The sequence below is a fragment of the Gopherus flavomarginatus genome, chromosome 5, assembly GCF_025201925.1.
Source record: "Gopherus flavomarginatus isolate rGopFla2 chromosome 5, rGopFla2.mat.asm, whole genome shotgun sequence".
In the NCBI taxonomy this organism is placed as follows: Eukaryota; Metazoa; Chordata; order Testudines; family Testudinidae; genus Gopherus; species Gopherus flavomarginatus.
Window position 1 is genome coordinate 127,496,719 of NC_066621.1, and position 24,618 is coordinate 127,521,336.

The 24,618-nt window shown below is 41.1% G+C and overlaps 1 protein-coding gene across 8 annotated transcripts in view; it reads right to left on the reverse strand.

Annotated features, from left to right (window-relative positions):
• Positions 1–24,618, reverse strand: part of FOXN3 (forkhead box N3) — a 325,004-nt gene that overhangs the window by 130,969 nt on the left and 169,417 nt on the right. For all 8 annotated transcript variants that reach the window (XM_050953291.1, XM_050953294.1, XM_050953293.1 and 5 more), the window contains exon 3: positions 11,387–11,523. In XM_050953291.1, the coding sequence (XP_050809248.1) occupies positions 11,387–11,523 (137 nt within the window). The remainder of the gene's footprint in view (positions 1–11,386; positions 11,524–24,618) is intronic.

The window sequence follows — 24,618 nt, forward strand, 5'->3', positions numbered from 1 at the left end:
CTAGGGAGGAAGGATATATTTTATTGCATCAAATGGTTATTCATATATTTGAAGTTTCCAGTGCTTCTAAAGGGCTCCATGTAATGTGTAAAAGGGAGAAGTGGGTCTATATGTTTTATAAACTTTTTCTACCTAGAAATACTTGATGTATCTTTCTTTAAAAACTTTCATATATTAAAATACAAACATTTAGATAAAGAGGAATACTGTACTAAAAAAATACCTAAATTTTACAAGAAAACAAACCTCACAGACTGTAGTATTCTCACTTTAAGATTTTCAGAATAGTTGGAGCTATATTTATTCCAAATAAGCCTTAAAGATTAAGGCTATACTAGAGAATAAATGAAATTTAACTCCATAGCTGGAACTAACAGATCTGAAGGAAAGCTATTTTGATGGATCTTCTGCTTGGAAAAGTACTGCTAGGACAACAAAGTATTTGTTATAAGAAGACTATAAATGGAAGGGTGACAAAAAGCCTCAGCATAGTGCAAAGAGAAGTTAGTTAACTGACTGAAGGATCTAATGGATCTATGTAGGTGTTTACCTCTTGTACATACTGTTGGTCAAATTCAGACCTGATGGAAGTAGGCTTATTTCCCATGGAAGTGGCTGGGTCAAATTCAGCAGTAACATCACTTGTAGTGTGGGTCAGTCATAAAATAGGTGTTAGTGGTAAATTTGCATGGCCTACACCAATCTCCCATTTGGTTGATGTGAAAACAAACAAGTACAACTTACATTCTCCAAGGTATGAGAGCACAGAGCAGAAGACAGCAACTATAAGGTGTAATAGAGCAGTGGTTCTCAACCAGGGGTACGTGTACACCTGGGGATACACTGAGATCTTCCAGGGGGTACTTCAACTCATTGAGATAGTTGCCTAGTTTTATAACAGGCTATATAAAAAGCACTAGTGAAGTCAGTACGAACTAAAATTTCATACAGATAATGATTTGTTTATACTGCTCTATATGCTATACACTGAAATGTAAGTACAATATTTATATTCCAATTGATTTTATAATTATATGACAAACATGAGAACGTAAGTAATTTGTCAGTAATAGTGTGCTGTGACATGTATATTTTTATGTCTGATTCTGTAAGCAAGTAGTTCTTAAGTGAGATGAAACAGAGGTATGCAAGACAAAGCAGACTCCTGAAAGGGGTACAGTAGTCTGGAAAGGTTGAAAGTGACTGTAATAGAGTATCAGAGGGGTAGCCGTGTTAGTCCCACTACATGCATCTGAGGAAGTGGGTATTCACCCACGAAAGCTCATGCTCCAAAACGTCTGTTAGTCTATAAGGTGCCACAGGATTCTTTGCTGCTTGTAATAGAGTAACCCTTCTGAGTTTGTTACAATTGTTTTGGCAACATCCAAAGTTATTCTTCCATGATGCAGTGTTCACAGTCTAGGTATAAACTGTGCATATTAGCAATTGCTCTATTTTTCTTATTAGAGCTGTAATAGTCAGCTATTATTATAGCAGTGCCCTGACATTCCCAAATCAGTTCCAGGGGCCCATTGTGCTAAGCACTAAACATACATAAGATGTAGTAAACTCTTTGGGCAAGGGCAATCTTTCAATCTCAACAAGAATAAGACAACAGGTAAGCATATAATACTATTGGAGGTAGCAAGAGAAGACTGACAGCAATAGGAACACAAGGTTGCATGTATTTGCCTAGAGTATAATGTGGAGACTTTAGATAGTTTATTATTTTTAAGTTCAAATGAACTAGCAATATAAAGATACACTAACAGGCCACTAGCTGTTCACTACGGGGGGTCAAGTGATGTGGATCTTGCTAGCTAATTATTTTATTAAAATCTACACATTCCAGGAACTGTAACCGTTTCTATATTAACATGCTCAATATAAGTTAAAATAAACTTTAGTTTTGTTATAAAAACTGGAAAATTAAGCATCTGTATATTTAGCACTCTGACCAGTTGCCACTTTGTTTTATGAGCCAGCAACCAACAATATGTTGTATATTAAATGAAATAGTACCTGCTTTTACGAGTGAACGCAAGCATGCTGTGGTCAGTTTGTTCATTAAGGAAGGGTGTTTATATAGGAGAATATTGACACTAAATTATAATTATTTGCTGAGGAAAAACTTTAAACACAACACATGGCGTCAAAAAAAATCCTGGCTTCTCTTAATCATATGCTTATAATAGTAAACCTCTCCCCAAATGGATATTAGACAATACACTCCTTTCAGGCCGCATGCCCCTCACTGAGTGTTTTTAATACAATGAGCTCCAAACATATTGTTAGTTGCAGTGAAAGTGATCCTTTGTACTTGGATTATTACTTGCAATTTGTAAAATACTTGCACTCAAAGCAAATTATTTGTTAAAATAGCAGTATTTGCAGAGCCAAGCCATTTTAATCAGAAATATCAATATTAAAAGACACCTACTGGAGGAGCGATTACAAATTCTAAAGTTGTTTGTTACATTTTCCAGAGAAGTAAATAGCAATAGGAGGAAAACAATTTTGTTCAAAACAAAATATAAACACTACTACACAAAATAAGTCAATGGGACTACTCAGCACCTAAAGTCAAGCATATGTATAAAAGTCTTTGCTGACATAGCAGGTATTGGAGCCCCAGTCAGCAGAGAGCAGCTCTGTAGGAAAGGTGGGGCGATTTTACATAATTATTTTTCACATCAGAATCTCTTTAAACAGATGAAGACTATCCATCAGTCATGGTACAGGTAGAGCGTGGGAGTGCAAAAGCCTCGTTCGAAGTAACATAGTCTATCCGTATATTTGAAGAATTTTCCCCACTCCAGTCACGCAGCAGCTTAGAAGAGGATGCACCACCATTTGCCACCAATTTAGCAAGTACAAATTAGTCACTGGGCAGATTGCAATGAATTTTTTTTTAAAGTTACTTCTTATCCCACAAGTCTTATACTCTGTTTTCTGTGACTACATAAACCTTATAGTGCTATATCCATTTATTCTAAAAGGATAAACCTCATCTTACAGAGAATCTTAACCTTTATTCTTTTTATACAGAGAGTGTATTAGTTTTAGAAAAATATATTTAGTTAATAGCATTTTCCTCCCTATCTCCCCAGACTCCAAGAATAACGGAGAGCTGACCTGATACAACACACACAAGGAAAAAAAAAAAACCAACGCAGATTTACTCAAAGCATTAACAGAAGTAGTAATCACACCTATAATTCACTACAGAGTACGAAGACAGAAGTAGCAACATACACGATGACGACGAAATATCAGAGCATTTACTTACAGAAGCTACTGTTAACAGAGTTTGTGTCTATAAAAATATATTCAAGGTTGCTACTACAACAAAAACTTTAAATATATTAAAAGATAACAGATTTTAAACCTTAGACTAAAGTAAACTCCCCAACACATAGGAGAGAATCATAGAAATGTAGGGCTGAAAGGGACCCTGGGATGTCATCAAGTTCAGCCCCCTGCGCTGAAACAGGACCAAATAAACGCAGACCATCTATGCCAGGTCTTTGTCCAAACTGTTCTTAAAAACCTGCAATGATGGGGATTCTACAACCTCCACTAGAATTATATTCCAGATTTTAAATGCTCTTATAGTTAGAAAGTTTGTCGTAGTATCTAACCCAAATCTTCCTCACTGCAGATGAAGACCATTACTTCTTGTCCTGCCTTCAGTGGACACAGAAAATAATTGATCACTGCCCTCTTTATAACAGCCCTGCACGTATTTGAAGACTGATCAGGTGTCCTCTTCAAGGGTTTTTCCTCACTTTTTAACCTTTCCTCATAGGTCAGGTTTTCTATACCTTTTAGCATTGTTGCTCTCCTCTGGATTCTTACCAATTTATCCATAACTTTCCTGAACTGGATACAGTGTCCCAGCTGAGGCTTCATGAGTGCTGAGTACAGTGGGCATTTACCTCCTGTGTCTTACATATGACACTCCTGCTAACACATCTCAAAACATTAGCCTTTTGTGGACTGAGTTGTGCACCTCATTTTTGCTTCCTAAGTGTAGCACTTTGCAGGTGTTTTAATGAATTTGATCTTGTTGATTTGAGACTAGTTCTCCAATTTGTCAAGATAATTTTTAATTCTAATCCTGTTTACCAAAGTGCTTGAAACCCCTCAGCTTGGTGTCTGCCACAAATTTTATAAGCATACTCTCCACTTGTTTATCTAAGTCATTAATGAAAACAGCAAACAGTACTAGACTCAGAACTAACCCCTGAAGGATCCCACTAGATTCGCCTTCCCCATTTGATAGCCAACTATTGATAACTACTCTTTGAGCATAGTCTTTCAACCAGTCTTGCACCTGTTTTATAGAAATTTCATCTAGACCATATTTCCTTAGTTTGCTTATGAAAATGTCATATAGGACTGTGTAAGCCGGTCGGGTCGGGGCTCATCCCTCTCAGGCGCGGCGGGGAGCCAGGGCGCCTCCTTACGCACTGCAGTCCGGGTAGGCTTAGCCCCTCGGCAGGTGTTGAGCGGGGTACAAGGTCTGTAAACAAGGTAGAGCCCCAGCCCTCTAGCCGGGGTCGGGGCTCTCAAAGTAAATAAGCCCCAGCCCTTGGACAGGGCGGGCAGTAATAGTTCAGGCTCAGGCCTCTAGCAGGGGCTGAGCAAACACAGTATCAGCCCAGGCCCTTGGCAGGGCGGGGCAGTAGAAGTTCAAGCGCAGACCTCTAGCAGGGGCTGAGCAAACCCAGTATCAGCCCAGGCCCTTGGACAGGGCGGGCAGTAATAGTTCAGGCTCAGGCCTCTAGCAGGGGCTGAGCAAACACAGTATCAGCCTGGGCCCTTGGCTCGGGCGGGGCACCAAACACAAGTCTAGTTAGCTCTGGCCCTCTGGGTCAGGACAGAGCAGTGACAAAGTCAAAGGGGCCCAGCCCTTGGTTCGGGCGGGTCACCAAACACAAGTCTAATTAGCTCTGGCCCTTTGGGTCAGGGCAGAACAGTGGCAATAGGCGGGAAGAGGGGGAGTCTGCCACCCGGTTACGGGTGGCAGGGGGAACGCAGGCCCTCCCACTCCACTGCGTTCCAGCCCGGGGCCCTAGCAGCGGTCAAGACCCGCTGCGGTCAGTGGGGATCCTGGCCACAACACACTGACGTAGGTTCGGGCTCTTCAGGAGCCAAACCAGGGTCAGTTACCCCGGGCCACTTCCAACCTCCCCCTCTCTTGGTACCTGGTCCTTGCCGGCGTCGTCTGGGGGGTCCCAAACCATGGGCTCCTCCAGGTACCGGTCGTGGGGAAGCTCAGGCCACTCCTCGGGGTATCGTGCACACGGCAGGTCAGGCCGACGTTCCTCCGGGTACCGGGTCTGAGGCAAGTCCAGCCAGCGCTCCTCTGGGTAGTGGGCGGGGGGCAGGTCCAGCCAGCGTTCCTCTGGGTAGTGGGCGCAAGGCAGGTCCAGGCAGCGCTCCTCCAGGTAATGGGCGCGGGGCGGGGCAGGTCAGGCCAGCGCTCCTCTGGGTAGTGGGCGCGGGGCAGGTCCGGCCCGGCGGGAGCCCGGGCACCAGCGTCTGTCCTCTCCGTCAGCCTGCGCCCAACTGAGCACTGGGGCCGGGCTTTTATACTTCCTGTCCCGCCCCTTGACTTCCGGGGGGCGGGGACAGGGCTTGCTGACTCCGCCCACTGAGGCACCTGCTCTGGCTCGTCCCTCTCAGGCACGGTGGGGAGCCAGGGCGCCTCCCTACAGACTGCATCAAAAGCCTTAATAAAAATCAAGATATGTCAGGTCTACTGCTTCCTCGCTATCCACTAGGCCAGTACCCTGTCAAAGAAGGAAATTAGATTGCTTTGACATGATTCGTTTTTTACCGGCAGGCAGCAGCGTGCCATTAAAAATCCTGCCCACGCCGGTCCGGTCCGCTCTTCTCCGCCCACTGCTCTCCCTGCCCCTGCTCCCCGCGGAGGCAGGAGGCAAGGAGCAGAAGCTTGGTCCTGCCGGCTCCCCTGCCTCTTTCTGAAGTGTGCTGGGTTCCTGCCCCTCCTCTGCCTCTCCCTCTCTGCTGACTGACTGATCAGCTGATGGCCCTTGCAAGGGAGGGGGTTGGGAAGGAGCAGAGTCAGCATGCTTGTTGCTCCCGCGGAGGCAGAGAAGCAGTGGAGGCAGGGCCTTGGGGAAGAGGGATGGTGGAATAGGGGCATATCCCCTCCAGCCCTCTGCCCTGACCCGACCTACCCCCACACATACACCCAGCCCTCTGCCCTGAGCCCCGCACACCCTCTAGGCCCATGCCCTGAGCCCCGCATACACCCCAGGCCCCTGCCCTGAGCCCTGTACCCCCTCATACACACCCAGCCCTCTGCTCGACTCCTTCACACTCCCCCATGACCCCAGCCCTGACTCTGGCACCCACACACATACCCAGCCCTCTGCCCTGACTCTTGCACACACACCCCAACATACCCAGCCCCCCCACCCCATGCACCCCCCACATCCTGACTCTTGCACCCCTCACATCCTCACCCCCACCCAGAGCACCAAAGGGGAGCTCCTGCACCCCCCCCCCATTCCCACCTGCACCCCTCGCACCAAATGGGAGCTGCCCAGGTAAGGGCCCCACACCCAAACCTCCTGCTCCAACCCTGAGGCCACCCCCTCCATTCTAGCTCCTGGCCAGACCCTTCACCCCCAGCCCTGTGCTCAGTGCACTCCCACCCTCAGCTCAGTACAGAGAGAGGAAGATACTGGACCAGAACCAGGGAGAAGGTAGGTACCCGCTGTATGTGGGCAGGGTCGGGACCCCAGACCGGCAGTGGAGTGAGCGAGTCTGGCAGCCGGGATTCCGGCTGGCAGGAGCTGGCGGATGGAACCCCTAAGCAGCAGTGGGCTGAGCCGCTCAGCCCATTGCCGGTCTTGGGTCCTGGCCGCTGGCCCCACACAGCCTGCTGCCGGTCTGGGGTTCTGGCTGCCGGACCCTTGCCAGCCAGGGTCCCGGCTGCAGGACCCGCTCAGCCCACTGCTGACCTAGTTGTACAGAACCCCAGACCAGCAGCAGGCTGAGTGGGCTGGCGGTGTAAGATCAACATTTTAATTTAATTTTAAATGATGCTTTGTAAACATTTTGAAAACTTTGTTTATTTTACAATACAACAATAGTTTAGTTATATAATATATAGACTTATAGAGAGAGACCTTCTAGAAAACATTAAAATGTATTACCGGCATGCAAAACCTTAAATTAAAAGTAAATAAATGAAGACTCGGCACAGCACTTCTGAAAGGTTGCCAACCCCTGCTGTGGACTCTGGTTTCCCTGCAATGGACCGACACTATAGCTGTTACCTGCATTAATGTCATCTGCATATATTGATGGGTGCACATCGTAACACTGGATCCAAAAAGCCCAAAACTTTATAGAAATTTGGCTTCAAACTTCATGGCTTAGGTCATTTTTCTCATCCTGAATGATAATATTTTAACACTGAGCCAATCATCTAACTGTGTGGGTTCACTTTATAGCTCCTGTACTACGTAGTATTATGTACCACGACTTTAACACAGGACATTCTATTGCAAAACAAAGTCAGCTCTTAAAATGCCTAGTTCTCTTTAGAAGAATATTTCACAGATTTATGTGGTGGTGGATAAGCTTCCGGCTGAAGAGGTGTTACAATGCATTCTCTCCACCCCAAGTATAGACAATGAATCTCCCTGCTCTATTTGTCTCCAAGCCTCTTATGGAGATACCAAATGGTCTGTCATATATTTGTTCCTTTGCAACATCCAAGAGACAAGCACTGGGTCAATTTGCCTCTGAGGGATCTTGCCAACTAAACTTGTAATTCCTTCTATTAATCCACTCCCCGCAAGGCACTTTAATATAGGTTAAGTAAATCATTCCAGATGTATTTTATTAATTTCAGGCAGCATAATTTCTCTTTATAGAGGGCTGCAGTCGCCCAAAGTTTATGGGCTGCCATGGAGCTTGGCCACATGTGGCCTTTGATAATTTTCCAAGGTGCCACTTTAGTCAAGTGATGTTGCAGGTGAGGATTGATATTTTTTTAAAAGATTTCTCACAAGTGTAAAGATTTATGCAAGATTTTCTCCCCCTTGCACATCTAAATGTTTTAGTTGTACACTGAATATTCAGACTTCATATACATACACAGCTAATGTAATTAACTATCTCCTATTTTGACTAGAATTATGTGATTACCAGTATATGGTTAAACTAATTCAGCATTCAATGATGTCTCAAAATTCAGCCTTGTATTGTCCTTAAATCATAAGGCCATAACAAATTCACAATAGCAAGAGTGGTAATAAATGTGGTAAGAGACCGCAAAAAGATTAAGTTCTTCTTAAGCCGTGAGGTAGTTTAACTACTGAAGTACTTCACTGCTAAAAAGAACAATGAGAGGTTTGGATATTTCAGTGAGGGAAACAGGAGGTGAAACTCTTCTTTCTTTGAAAGGCTTTTACACCGTATTGAAGTACATTACTTGTTTATAATGCAATCTTAAGATGAAACCAGGAGAACCTAATGCTGTAGTAAAAGGGTCAACAGCACATGAACTGTAAAAGCTTAAATTTCATTGTGTTCAAAAGGAAAGAAAGTCTTCCTTTGAGTTGCTGGATCTGAACATACGGTAATATTACAATCCTTCTTCCTTCTCCCCTCCCCTCCCACACCCATTTAGCATATCAGCTTGGAAATGATCCAGATATAAACTAACATCAACAGAAGAAATCACGCTCTCAAAGTAAATTCTAAAAGTGTTACACACACACACCACGCAGCTATAAAGCCAAATTCTTGTGTATTGTTACAAAGAAAAAAAGAAAAAAAAAAAAAGCACAAAGTCAAGGTGTGGAGTACAACTTTCTTGCCCTGATCCTGGTGCTGATCTGTATGTTTATTTAGCAGCAGGCTGTTTGTTACAGGTCAGAATGGCTTGTCTCAGACCCAAGTGACAGAAGAGCATTAATAGGTTTGCACAGTGTAGGGGGATCCTAGCCACATTCCCTTTCTAATAATCACACCCCTGTATCTGCTACCCTGGCAGCAAGCAAGGTGCGTGCTACACAAACCTTGGATTTGCTGTACACTAGTGCAGGATTACCTTTATAACTGTGGAGATTCTTTTATGTACAAGTTAGGACTTGTCTAAAGGAGGGGAAATTGCACTGGTGTAGCTACAGTAGCGTAGTCACACCAGTGCAAATTTTCCTAATCTAGACAAGCTCTTAATCAGCTCCAGCAGCCAACATATACCAGTGGAGCAGCATAAAACTGTCAATACACCTGAGGATCTGTTTCATAGATTTGAAGGGAAGACTGACTTTAATAAGAGTTAGATATACATATTATGATTTCAATTATATTGAGGAGGAGGTCATACTGAAGTTCAAGAAAAACAATAACTTGAAACTGCAAATGTCTTATTTCTGAGAAAGTCTGCATTGGGGAGAATAAAACCTTTCTGGGAGTAGTGCTCTGCAAATTGATAATTAGCACTTTCTGAAAAACCTGTCAAACTATCCCAAACAGCATTCTCTGCCAATGGGATTAACATGAATCAATAAGCTCCCTCTGATGCTACAACTGCATTGGATGAAGAATTCTATGCGTTAAAATTTTACTTTTCCATAGAATCTTATTTAAATGTCTAACACGTCTGCATAGATTACCCTCTGTTTCTACTATTTACAAATATATTAATGAAGTCATTAGGCTTCTCAGGTCTATACAGAAAGCTTATTTGAATATTTATTTAACTGCCATTCTAACGTAACCATCTAAATTACTTATCTGTGAGTATACAGCGTGGTGAATGCTTTTGATAAAAGGTCAAGGGGACACAGGAAAAGTGAAAGACCTCTTTCACTGTGAAGGTGGTATGGGAATGCAGAACAGATACTTACAGCTCCAATGTTAACCTTAAGGTACTCTAACAAGCACTGGGTCCTTCACTTCAGTTTTACCATTTTTACTTCATTGCTTTAGAAAATCCCACATTATATTTGATCTCCTAAAGCTACATGACCTCAAGCTGTCAGCTCATATGATTCTGCTGATTTATATGAAAACAGCCAAAAACAGGTACAATATCATTTTTTTAAAAACAAAAGTTTTAAGCCAACTGTAGTTGCTATGTAGGGTTATGTTACCAAGGCAACAGCGTACTAATGGCCTGTCCTTTTGCCAGGCAACAAACAGCCTTGTGATGCAACTGCACCTGTCTCAGCTATGCGTTGCTATGGAGACATTCTAGTTACTATGGTTACCATCACGCTAATCGCCTAGCAAGGGCAGACATACAGCAGTCTCCTGTGAAAGCCCAGCTGTTCCTCCCAATCTCTGAGTGAAGATTGATTGTCTGGCCATGTGATGGAATGCACTGCTCAGCAGAGATGCACAAGAACTTCCTTAACATTACTTGAAAGAAATCACTTCGTGCATCGCCACCTTCTTGCAGGACAAATATTAGACTCATATTTTTAAAAGAGTATGCTGAAAAGACAAAAACCACCAAAATCAGAGTGCTAGTAGCAGGCATTCTTCTAAAGTCAGACAAAAATTCCTGTTGATTTTATGGGGTTTAATACAAGCATTTCACGAGATCCTAGTGACAAAAAGGTATTTCTGATCAAACCAAGATTTGCTAGAACATTTTAAAATGTAGATTCTATATTAGCAGTTAAAAGGAAGTAGATCTATTGAGAACCAGATATTTACTTCTCTCCTTTGTGGGTCACAATCTTAAATGCTCTCTCCTAGCAGCTAACATTTCACTTCTAAGCAATGGTCAGATAAACACACCTATTTTATTACTATGTGAGAATGAAAGCCTCTATTGTTCTCCACTGAACAGCTTTGAGATAAATACAAGCACACAACTCACCTACAGAGCATGTAGTAACCACAACAAAAAGAGGTTTAAATCACCAGATGTAGGGTTTACATGGAAACTTGACAGTTGCATTGGCAACACAGTCTTAAAAGACTACTCAATCAAGCTCAAGAGAAAAATAATTCACTAGCACACTGCTTGCTAGAGTCAGATATTTTTATCTACTGAAACAGGACAAACTGATATTTTAAACCTTTCCATTTCCTTTTGCATGTGTTCATTTTGCTTTTGCTGAGAAATGTTATAAATTAGGCATGGAAACACTCCTCCTCCTAGTCTATGGATTTATTAGGATCAACATGTTGCCATCATCCAAGAGATCAAGAGGGTAAGAAATACTGTAGATTAAGTAAAGGATTTGACCATTATACTTCAATATTTTGTTCACTACCATATTGTCATAACTATTGTGATTAGTTATGTTTAATGTCTTATCCAAGAAGTACAGCTCAATAGCAATAATAGTCGTTATAAAAGGTGTTCTAGTTTTCTTACCTTTGATATGCTTGAGGAGATGTGGGAGGCGTATTGAACACATGTGAATATGGATGATAGGGTGTCTTTTTCAAAGCCTGAATGAGATTTTGTCTATATTCTGGGTCTATACACCACAAGGACCCCTTTCCAATACTCTGCAAAGAGAAAGAGTAAAAAAAAAAAAAGATAAACATGATCTACTTCATAGCCGCATGTATAAGCAATACTTTCACAGGAAAAACCGTGGATTTCTTTTTGCTTTTTGACAGAAACGAACAGCATTTGTTTGCCAAAGATTATTACTCCAATAATGAAATATTTCAATTGTATTTAAAATAAGGTTTTCAAGGAAAAAACACAAACTACTGTCACTGTTTACATTAATGCTGGTGAAACGATTCAATAATATCTGGAAATTTCCCTCCTACTCCAAACTAGAAGAACTACAATTTCTTATTTTTCCATGTCAACTTTGAAAACAAATAGATTCCCCTTTAAAAGTGAATCAAATATTATTTTTTGTTTTGCTTGTAAAAAAACAAAAAACAAACACAAAAAACAGGGATAAAAAGGAAGAGTTTAAAACACCCTAGCAAGTGTTTTAAAAATAAAAAGGACTTAATCCTTCAACCACATGACATCCATGCAATTCTACTACAAAAGAAAATTAATCCAGACACTATTTTTCTGAGAAAACAAAACCAAAAAAATCCAATATAATCAGAGTTTAAAGTCATTTAAGGCTATTGAGGAATTTTGATTGGCTAAATCAGCAGCAACTTTAATTAACCTTTCTGGACGCACTGAAAACTCTAGCAGTCAGTCTGTGATGGGGAAGCCTACACCAAAATTCAATATTTATTCTGTAGATCAAAGCAATCCCTGTATCAGTACAATCAAAGGTCAGAGTGCAGATATTCTGAATCGTCGGTTTGAACTCTTTAAAAAGATGTAAAGCGAGTCCTAAATGGACTTAGAAAAATGTCAGTTCAGACACAGAATTGGATGCTATTTTTTTTTCACTAAACGTGTCCAAAACAATATAGGTAGGTCTGTAAGAGAAACTCATAAACAAACGGCTGTTCTAGTTACTGACTGCTACAGAGGTTGCAGACTTTCAAGTAGCCTACCATACTGACGTCATTTTGGTAAGAGTTTTGGATAAACATTAGCCGTTTCCCCCCACCCTTCTGGAAAAAGTCAAGTTACACTACAATTTCTTGACACTTACTCTTTCTCAGTACTATATCTAGGTATGGCAGAATTCAATTTTTTGTTTTTGTTTTTTTAATAATTTCAACAAATATCAATGTTTGTTTAACCATTTTTTTCTATTTTAATCAATTTATTTTTTCACAATTCTGCAAAATTACTGGTTTTAAGCTTTTATTTGTATTTTCATCATGGAGGGGGGCTAGACAATAATTATAAGGACAATAGATGCTGAAATTCAAAAAGTTAAAGCTCCATAACGAGTAAAACACAAGTTGTCAACATCGTGTCAAAATATACAAAGTAAATATCCTTGAATCAAACTCTAATGTTCTAAAGAAAACTGCTTCTTGCTTTGCCTATCTATAAATTTTGATGATCACAGATGGAAATATTTTCTTGTCGGTTTGTGTGTATACAGTGAAATTGATGTTTACTAACATTTAGTGACAAAAATCTCATCCTTCCAAGCCTTTACTTTAGTAAAGTAAGATCATCAGTATATGAAACTATATGTTATGATGTGTACACAGTGGAGTAAAAAAAAAAAAAAAAGCATCACTCTGAAATTAGTACATAACTAAAGCTAGAAAGAGGGGGGGAAAAAAACCACACTTTTGCTTTTGGAAACCCTGTCATGTTTGTGGAACATCGTCAACTTTCAAAATGTTGTCTTACCCTACAAAGATACTTCAAGATTCTTTACACAATATACAAGATTCTTACGAACCTTCCTCCAAACTCACAATCCCCTGACCCTGTTCCTGCATCTGGATCTGTTTGAGTAGATACTTGAGCCTTCACAAAGCCCCACTCACTTCAATGGACTCCCATCTGAGAGCAGTCTTCTGCCTTCCTGGAGCTCATTGTGGTATCCAGCCCTTAAGCTTGTAAAATAGACATAGCTGTAGACACATGTATGGGTGTTCAAGCATACTGCCTCAGTCTTGTTGCATTTTACATCCTATTTTGTTTGCCTATATGTTGTCTTAAGTGAAGTAAGACTCCCTGGATTATGTCTGGAAAGTGCCTACCACTCTGTTGATCCTACAGAAGGAGTATTTCTCACTTTTACCACAAGTTAGGAAGAATCCTTGTGACCCTATGCTTGATGGGCCTTCCAGAATGATCTTAGCTCAGTGGTCCCCTAACTTTTTACCTCACGCCCCCCTCTTTACTCCTCCTCATGCTGGAGTTAGGAGTGGGGCCATGGATCCGGGAGGGGGAACGCAGACAGTGATAAGGCGGCAGCAGCTGGGGCCGCAGCTGGGAGTGGGGCCAGGGCCAGGAGTGGAGCTTAGGCCAGGGGACAGGGCCCCAGCCATGGAGCCAGGAGCAGGGCCCTGGGCGCAGGGCTGGCAGCCAGAGCCGAAGCCGAGGCCAGGGCCAGGAGCAGAGCTAGGTGGCACTCCATCCCCACCCTATATGGAGGCTGGCTGGGGCCTCAGCTGCACCTCCCAGAATTTTCCTCCATGCCTCTATAGGGGGGCATGCCCCACAGTTTGGAAACTTCTGTCTTAGATTGTACATATTGTACCCATGTATCAACAATATTCCAGCAGTGGCAATGGAATGGCCTGATATTTCCATGTTCAGAGTTTAACACAATGGCTGCTTGAGAGTCCAAAACTAAAAGCCTGACTAATTTCCATCTGTCTACTTACAAGCCCTTTTATTTCAGTCAGTTAGCAATTCTATATACTAAAATCATTTTGAAGCATTTTAAGTCAGTGTAGCTGTATTATAATACCCAGCCCTTATGTTACATTTTTCAGTTACACAACTTCTAGCGCTTTACAAAGGTCAGTACCATTATTCCCATTTTACAGATAGGGATAGCACAGAGTGGGATAGTGACTTGTCCAAGGTCACCTACCAGACCAGTGGCAGAGCCAGGAACAGAACCCAGTTTTTCCTGAGTCCCAGTCCTGTCTTCTACCCACTAGGCAGAGTGAGAAAAATGTTAATATAGTCCTTTTAAGAAGAATTTACAAAGCAGAGAGCATTTTTAGAGGAAAAAACTTGCTGTAATCCTTAGTATCCAGAACATGGAACAACTTCTTGAAAGTTATATTTAAGGGCCATCAAGCTTCAAGAGATCCTTTTAACATTACTTTAGTACATTTATGCGCCTATTATACAATTACCTACACTATTTATATTCTCTATGCCATTATTTATTTTTGGTTATATACACATACACAGCTTTTGGTCTACCAAAAAGAGACTACACTTCACTTATGCACTGAAAATTACTGCATATGAAATATTCAAAAAATGCTGAGATACACTAGACTACCCCAGTGAGCTTGAGATTCAGGGTTCAGTGAAACTAGCTGTGCTTTTTAGTAGCATCAGAATTGATAACTGACATTTTGCATTCAGTCTTCAAACATGATACAAGATGTCAAACATCAATTCAAAACAGAGCCGGGTTTACTTGAAAATTTGTTTGTGCAGAGATGCACCAAGGATTGCAAATATGAGTTTCTTATCACAGGAGTAATTACACTTAATATCTCAATGAAAAAATGTTAATGCTTATTACCCTGTTGTGACCTTTAGCATGTAGCTTCTAGCAGAGTAAGACTCTTCTACAAGGTGGTTAAATTAGAACTTGGATGCCTGTGTTTTCATCAGATACAGAGCATCTAACAGCAAACAGTAAACCAACTAATTATACAGAACTGGAAGGTGTTGCAAACTTAGGATATGGCCCTATAAGGTGGTGTGTATTCCCTGACAAGAAGCAGTAAGCGGCAGTTGAGAGAGCTTGGCCTTTTAAAAAGAATACAATGGGACCTAAACACATTAAGAACAGGGAAAAGCAGTAAAATGAGATTAATCCTGGAAATGTACAACAAAAATACAACCTGAAAAACACAAATATTCAATAGGAGGGAGATACTTTAGAATCAGTAAATATCAAGAGAGAGGCCTAAGGTAGGTTGATAGCAAAAGATATCTAGGTACTTATACAGCCAATCACTTCAGAATGTAGTCACTGACACATGTGAAAGAGAGAAAAAATGGCCTGCATATGCTGTCTGCCCTGAAGAACAGGAAGCCAATTGTCCCCATCTGTACAACACTGGTCTTGCCCCAAAAGCTGGAGACAGTTCTGGACACCTCAAGATGTCAGCGAATGGGAAGGGGGCAAGAGGATTTATGCTATGAGAAACGTGTGGTTTTATCTGAACAGCATAAACACCAAGGAGAAGGAAGTGTTTTAAGGCAGCAAATCTAAAGAAAATAATATCTCATATTCATGACATTTGTCCATTTGGGAGGAAAAATCAGTAATCGTACCTTTAAAATACTGTTTATATATATTCTGATTTTAAATTAACAGCACAGAGATTTTTTTTTAAAGGTACAGGCTGTCAAATACCTCCTGTTACTTACTGTGCATCCATAACTTCCGAAGTTAATGGAAGTTGAGAATCCTATAGGATTAGGTCTCTCATAAAATAACCAATAAGAAAGGAGTTTTGTACATTATATATATTGGGTCCATTGATGCTCTCATTTACATCTGTGTAGATGAGGAATAATTCCAATTAAGGACATGGAATTGCACCAATGCGGGAGGTGAAGGAGGCAAGATCTGTAAGAGACAAGTTAGGTTGATCCTATATGAAAAGGAAACACTGACAAGAGTTTTTCTTGAAATCGTCACCAAATCTGAGTTTGCAATTTAGCAAATAAACTTTTAGCATCTGTATCTCATTTTAAATGTATGCTCTTTTTTTTAGTAATAGCACAGTCACAGCAGAAATAGGGTATGTATTCAAAAAAAAATGAAGCAATAATATCCTTCTTGACAATCAGAGAGTGAAGAGTTTCTTAACTGGCTGTTTAGCTGAAGGACTAGTTTTCCATCAGAAAGCAAGTCAGTGGAATTATGACCATCATTTAGTGATTAATTTCCATCTTATGACATTTGGTGTGCTGCTCCACCAACTCCTTCAGTGTCAGAAGTCAACAGCGTCTCCAATCAAAAAAGAGAAGGGGGGTAGGAGGAGAAATGCTTGAATTACATTTGTCTCCTAGGAAACAAATGACTAAGGAGTAGATAACAACTCCCTGATAATCTTAGCAGTGGAATGTTTCAAACTCCCTAACAATGCGTCCTCTCAAGGCTAGAAACAGTAATCTTATCCATTCCTGTTTTTCACAGGTTATTGTTTTACAAAAGAATTTAAAGGTTAGGTGCAAAAGGACTCAATATTATTGGATGTCTCCTCTACCATGTCCAGGAGGAGTAGGGTGATCAGACAGCAAGTATGAAAAATCGGGACTGGGGGTAGGGGGTAATAGGAGCCTATATAAGAAAAAGACCCCGAAATCGGGACTGTCCCTATAAAACCGGGACATCTGATCACCCTAAGGAGGAGAATATAATCTTTAGACTGGCTCTCTCCCTTTTAATATATTTCTAGTAAGTTATAATTTGCTCATGACCAAAACTGATTTACACTCTGAAGTGATAAATATTAAAAAGGCTAAACAATTTTCAATGACATACTTCATGCCTCCATTCTGTCAAAAAACATAGCATTCATGTGTGAGATGTATGTAACAAATATATGTAAAGATTTTTTTTTTAAATAAGGCATTATAAATCTTCTCTCACAAGATTCAAAGGAGGGGAGCAGGGGGACGATTCCTCACCCCCTATTTAAAATTTGCCCTAAGAGGCCACATTTAACATGAATTTCTTTTTTAGGAAATGCAGAAAGTATGAAAAAGTGATTTAGTTTTTGAAGGCCCTACTCTTTGTATTCATAGTGAGCAATAAATCCCACAATAAAAAGGAGTGGGCATCTTTGCCCTTTGGATTACAAAACTGCTGCTTCTCATATTTTTATTATATATTATAAGTAGGGCTGATAGTGCCACCTATTATTAAGGCTGCCTGACACTTCCCATTATAAGACCCTGTATTCAGTTGCTTTGAGGCTGAAATTATACATTCTGGTTAATGGCGAGGCAGATTTAAAAACAAACAAAAAAAACAAAAAACCTTCAATCAAAATTGAGAGCCATTTTTAATAATGAGGCAAGGGAAAAATGTTTTTCCCATTTTAAAATATTCTGGCAACCTTTTCTATGAACAGCTCTAGCACTCCTATGTTTTGGAGAAGGACTTGAAATTTGGTAGGGGTAGCCTTTGCATCAGGAATATGCCTTTTGCAGTACCCAATTTTGGCCAAATTATAGACCTTAAAATAAAATAAAACAAACAACCACACCTTAGTTCACACGTGCTCAGTAGAGACTACTTAGATTTTAGCAGAACCTCTCTAAGCATGCTCAAGCTTCTGATAGCTCCATGTGCTAACCAAATTGTACATGTGCCATCTCCACAGAGTGACTGCATGCTTCTTCCATCCTAGGGTTACGGGGTGAAGCCTGACTTTCCCTGTAACAGTTGCTCTGGGTCAGGGTAGGGTGGGGCCAGTCAATGGAACTGAATCCAGAGAAGACTCTCTTCTCTTGTGCTCTCAGTGACTTGCCTGCTGGCACCCTGAAGGAAGAAGCTGTAGGATTTGAGAGCAGAGTTAGAGAAAAGCCAGACCAGCAGGATGGAAAGGAATGAATTAGGACCAAGAGTCTAATGAGAATGGCAGAGGTTGGGCGGGAGGGAAGAGATGAGAAACTGCGACTAGTTGGACAAGGTAACTGGAGTTAGGAACCAGTGTGGGGGGCAATGGGAAACAGAGCTGACAAGATGTTGGAGTGAAGGGGAAGAACTGAAACTGGCTGGGCAAAGCGACTGAGACAAGAAGCCAAAGATAGGGGAAGACTTGAGCAAGGAGCCAGGGAGAGGAATGGGAGACTGAAACTGGATGAAGAGTCTGTGGAGAAAGACTAGGACTGGGAACCAAGGGGAAATGGGGAGACAGATCGGACGAGGAGCCAGGAGCAAAGAAGCTGAGACAAGGCCAGTATGGAAGGAATGAAGAAGCAGCGGTTATGCTTGTGGAGAACAAGAAAGAGTCTGTGCCCACTAGACCACACATCCCTTCAGAACCTCGAGTGGAATTTATAGTTCCCAAGTCTCACCATTCCTCTGCTGTCAACAAATATATGTGAATCCACTGGAAAACCTTGCATCATCCCCACCCTCCACCCCCTCTAGCGCTGGTCAACAGTACAAGGACAACCTATTGCCATCAATTATTCCATAAACTCAAATGGCAGATGTCTGGGCAGTGTATCTAAAGGTTCTAACTCTGTTGATGACCCATGTAGGTGTCAATATGATGCCACATCAAGGAATTTCAGGGGTTTTTTCAGTATGTGATTTTTTTTTTTAATTTAAAAAAAAAATCTAGGAAATTATACACAAAGGCTCAGTCAAGCATACAGAAATTGGAAAACGCCAGATTAACGTTGCCTGTGAAACCTTAATTCAGCCCCCTTGTGCATGTGTGTTATGACACAGTCTTATTAAGTGATCACATACTTTTTTCCCCACAGGACCTCTGCATTATTCAGTCCACAGGATGAACTTCCTCTGGGGATGAATTAAGGTTGTGTAGTAGTGAATGAGGCTGTTGTCTGATCTGCCTCATCTGTTGCGAATTAGTGAATAAGCCAGGGAATTGCAGGAAGAGAAAGGATGTTCTCATGATTAAAACTGCCCTGAAAAATTGGATTCTAATACATACCTCTGCCACAGAATTCTCATGTGATGCCTGTCAAGTCACTTAAACCACACTTTCCAAGAATGATCATTAATTGTGCATTCCTAATTTTCTGAATCCATCTTGTGACCCTGGGGTCTGATTTGCAGAAGTACCGAGCACTTACAGCTGAAATCAATGGGAGCTGTACTTTGAAAATACAAGTCCCACATAATGCTAAGTACTCTGAAAACATCAAGTCCTAGGTGTCTCAAATTGGGCAACCAAATAATGTGAATACTTTCTACCTCATTCTCTTTGCCTCAGTTGTTGCTGTGTAAAATGTGGATAATACCACCCCTTCACACCTCACAGGTATCTGTGAAGATACAATTTATTAATGTTTGTGAAGGACTAATACTCTAGTAATTGGAACCATGGAAAATCTGAGGAAATTAATAATTCTGTCTACAGAGCAAAGATTGAACTGAGTGCAATAAATAAGGCACAGGGCTACATGTTGAACGAAAAGGAGGAAACAAAATAGCAGGTCATTCAGTGAGCACCGTCCAGCCTGTGCACTGAATGAGACAGAGGTCCTATGGAAACAATAATACATAATCATGTAATGAGACTGCATAATAATGTATAAGGGAGACAAAATAAGGAGGTAAAAGAGGGGAAAATTAGAGTTGCAGAAGTATCCATAATTGTGGCATTTCCTAACTTTTGAGTGCTTGACTTTGCAACCTTAATAATGTTCTTTAAAAAGTAGGTTTGTCTTGGTAACATTATTTGTATTATTTCAGATATATTATTGGAGACAGCAGTAGCTACTCCACAGTTAATGTGGAGTATATTAAGTCAAGCATTGAGATGCACAGGAATGAAATCATTTTGTGATGCAAGAAAAATCATGTAGCACGTTACTAAAATAGGAAGTGTACACACACACAAGGTTGATATCTCAACAATAAATGCACAGCCATCTGAAACATAGGTAAACTGAGATAAATAGCTTAAATAGTTGCCTTTAAACATAAAATATTCTGCTATTAAAAATTTAAAAAATAAATAAATTATACTCTTTTCTTTCCCTCTTCCTGAAGCACTGGAAAGGTTACCTAGAGAGGTAGTATAATCTCCTTCCTTAGAGGTTTTTAAGTCAGGCTTGACAAAGCCCTGGCTGGGATGATTTAGCTGGGGATTGGTCCTGTTTTGAGCAGGGTGTTGGATTAGATGACTTCCTGAGGTCTCTTCCAACCCTGATATTCTATGACGCCCTCCCCCAAAAAAGTGGTATTTCCCCTCAGAGTTACATGGTGGTGAAAGCCAGGACAGGCATTATTTGGTCTTTGACCAGTAACAAATGTAAAGGTAGACATCTCATGATCCAACAGGGCTAGAAACCAGATTCTGAATAGTGTTAAATTATGAGTAACTCCAGTAACTTCAATCGATGTGCTCCAGATTTACACCTACCTTGGCAATAAACATGGAAGATACCTGAGCAACTACAAATCTTATGCAGTGTGAGTAGGAGCAGAATTTGATCTAGGAACTTTATTCCACTAGGGAATGGAGGTGGGGAAAGATTTCCCTGGTACTCAGCAAGTTCATCATTTGGTTCAAGCCCGATAGGTCCCGCATTGTCAGACCTTAAAATTATGGCATTAGGATTGAACTTCTCTATCGCACAAAGACCAGTCTGAATTAAGGGTAATTTTGGAGAACTTGAGGCTGGGATAGACCACAGCAATGTCCTGCTTTGTCCTGAATGATAGTGCCATCCATAGCTAGGAAATGGCTCAGAATACATTGAACCTGCTACATTACCAGCTAAAGCACCTCTCCTGGACATCAACTAGTAGAGGCATTTTACTGGATAAGAAGGTTGAAGGTTCACATCTCTGGGTAGCTGGGAGGAGAGAGAGAGAGAGAGAGAGAGAAAAAAAAAAAAAATAAGGGAAAGAAGAGAGATTTAGCTAGTACAGGTACTTGCCACCCCAGCCCCACCATTGCCAGAGTAACTGGCAGCAAGTGACCTACCTTGTATCTAGCACAGAAAGGAGGATAGGATAAGAATTCGGAAGTTTAGTTTAAGTTGATGTAATTTCCATGCTCCTTTGGCCACATCCTATATTAATCAAAGTCAAACTACCCACTGAGTCAGTGGGAAGTATCAAAACAAAACAAAAACCCACAACCCTCCTACCAAATGATGATGATAATATAGTATATAAATATCTATTGTAACAAACTCCCAATGATTTACCAACATGCAACTTATGTACCACCTCCAAATGTCCCAGAGGCTAGCAGAGAAGCCAGAAAAGAGATGATTGCACCTAAAGCAGCTATAGATGGTAAGAACGTAAAAATGTATACTTCAAAGCAACCCGCTTCCCACTCCTCCTTATGCTAACATTCACCTTCTTCTGACACCTCAATGTAAAAAAGGTATACCAACTTAAGTCTTCAAACTACCTTAAACGTTACCTCCCACTGACATGCTGTGTGGCTTGAGGCAAGTGCGCATACCTTTCTACTTCAGTTTCCACTCTGTAAAATGGAGCTAATACCATATCTACCTCACAGGAAGGTTTGAGAGGATCTAGTACCCAAATAGCTTTTGAACAGGCAGAGTGCTATTTAAGGGCAGTTGTTACATGATCCTGAATCTTGGGAGGATCACAGCTACAGCCAAATGAATGGATTAGAGTGGTTTTCAACCCATGGTACATTAACTCTTGTGGGTCCGAAGACTATGTCTAAGGGGCCTGCGAAAGGTTGTCATTACCATAGAACAGTGGTTTTCAACTGGCAGTCTGCAGACTATGTCTAAGATTGCCAAAGGGTCCACACCTCCATTCAAAATGGGTTCTGCAAATGAAAAAAGATTGAAAACCACTGGATTAGAGCTTCAAAAACACATCCACTGCTTAGGTTTATCTGGTGTTGCAGAAGTCACAGACCCATAGACAGATGCACAGCATGCCCCAATCCAGGTTTTAGGGATTTGTTTCCAAACAGAACTCCTTAACAGATTGCTATTTAGACTCCACTATTTTCAGAGGACGGAGCTGTCAAGAGAGGAGATCTCTATCCTCCCACTCTCTCCACTCCCAAGGGAGTCAGTTGTAGATCCTTACAAAAACCTGAAGAGGATGCATTCACAGACAGACATTGTGGGTTGGGGGGAATGTTATAAGATCCAACCCTCCAAAGAAGTCACACTCAGTATTGCCAGCCCCAAGTGTTCAAAAATCATAAGTCAGTACACACACTCCGCTCACACATACATCCAATAAATCATGAGATAAGCTACCAAAAAAATTAATGTTTTTTCAAGTCTATTAGAGTTCTTTATTTCTTTTCCAGCTTGTGAATCTTTAGGAGTCCCCATTTTCAAGCTTCTCACCCGCACCATGAGGGCTAGACTTTTTTTAAATGAAAACTGACATTCTGCTGTATTCACATTATTCCAGAGTTCAGAACTTGAAGAAAAACATTAAACATCATAACATGAGACTTACAATGAAGTTCCAAGAAATGGCACCAGTGAAAACTGGTGCACATTTTGCAGCATCATTAGCAGATGTTATACTTGTCCTGTGTTCTAAAACCCTCCGGTAATGACGCCCATAAATTACCCATTGGAATGTTGTACAGCTCCTGTAGGTGACGCATGCTGTACCAGGCATATCTGGATGTCTCATTTGCTCCCAGGGACTGCAGTGTTTCACTTTGACCTAATAAGGCAGTTGTCCAGGTGAAGGTAAAGCCAAAGAGCTAGATGATACAGATACACAGTCAAACTTGGGTGCCTGCAGTTAAGTACCAAAATCCATATTAAGGCAGCAGAATAAGCAGCCTTCTTTTCAGACATGCCAAGCACCTTGACTCCCATTGACATTAGGGATCCAGCTGTAAAAATGTTGGCTATTCGTCTGGTACTGAGAGCACATTCTGGTTTGCCATGAAAAATGAAGCCATCAGACTATTCTGTTCAACTCACTGAGCTTTAAAGTAGGGTCAGAGCTGAATCCTTGCTGTTCTAGAGATATTGGTTGCATCACCAGCACCATAAGGAAGAGTATAAACATAATAGGTTCTCCAAAAATGACTGAGTTGAAAGTATTGTTCTATGTTAAGAGGCAGCAGTTGCTGCAAACATACATATTATTCCAGCATTCACTCACCACCTAGCATTGTAATCATTTGAATTATGAAGCAATTTCAGAATCCTAGACTCAAACAGTGTTTTTGCTGGTTCTCAAGGAAGGCAAGCCAATATAAATAATTCCTCCTAAATGCAAGTTCCTCCTCCCCAACTTTATAAAATGTCTATTTCATAAGAGCAACAAGAGACATTCCAGGTACGGCAATTTGGAGGAAACTGCACTTCTTGAATGCTTAAGAGCAGTTTGCCTTCAGCCCTGCAATAATCTCTCAGAAATGCACTTGAGCGAAGGAGCACTTGCTTAAATAATGGATTCATTTTCACTAAAACAGAGAATGCTGGGAGTGGAATTTTTTAAACTACATTTTGCAATACAGCATGGATTACTCTTCCCTCATCAAATATGTCACTACTCTTGGAGATCTGAAAACTTGGTAGCAGGAACTACTGGAAATAAGCAGCTCACAGTCATAGAATTCAAGAAATCAAGCCTACTGTGACCATTTGTGTCTTGTTGAATCAGCAATGCAGCACCCAGGGGTTGCCAAGGGCAGAGAGGCTTTTCCACATACAAAGGGAACTTGTGCGAACACTACTTTGAAAGGCTGGCTCTGTTCTATTCATTCTCAAAGACAGTGACACTGAGAAAAGTGTGCTTTCCTTTCCTTTTAGCAGTCTCTCCCTCACTTTAGCTCCATCTAACCTTAATGGTTGAGCATCAGTTGCTGAAAGGGAATTAGATAGGAGTTCCAGTGTCTTCATGTAAACCTGGAGGGAGAGGGGGGAAATCTATGCAGCTGCAAATTAAAAACACAAGAACTTGGTAACAGTCTACAGCATATTGATACTAAAAGGGGGTAAGAGTGTATTATGAATATCTGTAACCATACATTATCTACTTGGCAGATGGATAAGCTGAGGCTGCATCTTCCCAAGTATTTGTTAACCATTCGCAATGATTCACCGGTCAGCACTATTTAGAGGAACTTCGTCAATTATCTTCATTCATTGATGTTTTAAGTCACCAAACCAGAAATCCAACATATCAATGATTTGCCTCATTTGTGTACAATTGTTTCTGTAGTTGATAATAACTAGGTAGGACAAAATATCAGGTTGGTAGTCACGGTAACAATCAGCGTTCTATGACAGCTGTGCAGCTGAGGTGCTTGCATTATTTTTTTTTTTAAGTGAAATCAGCTGCAGAAAGACGCAGACAGAGC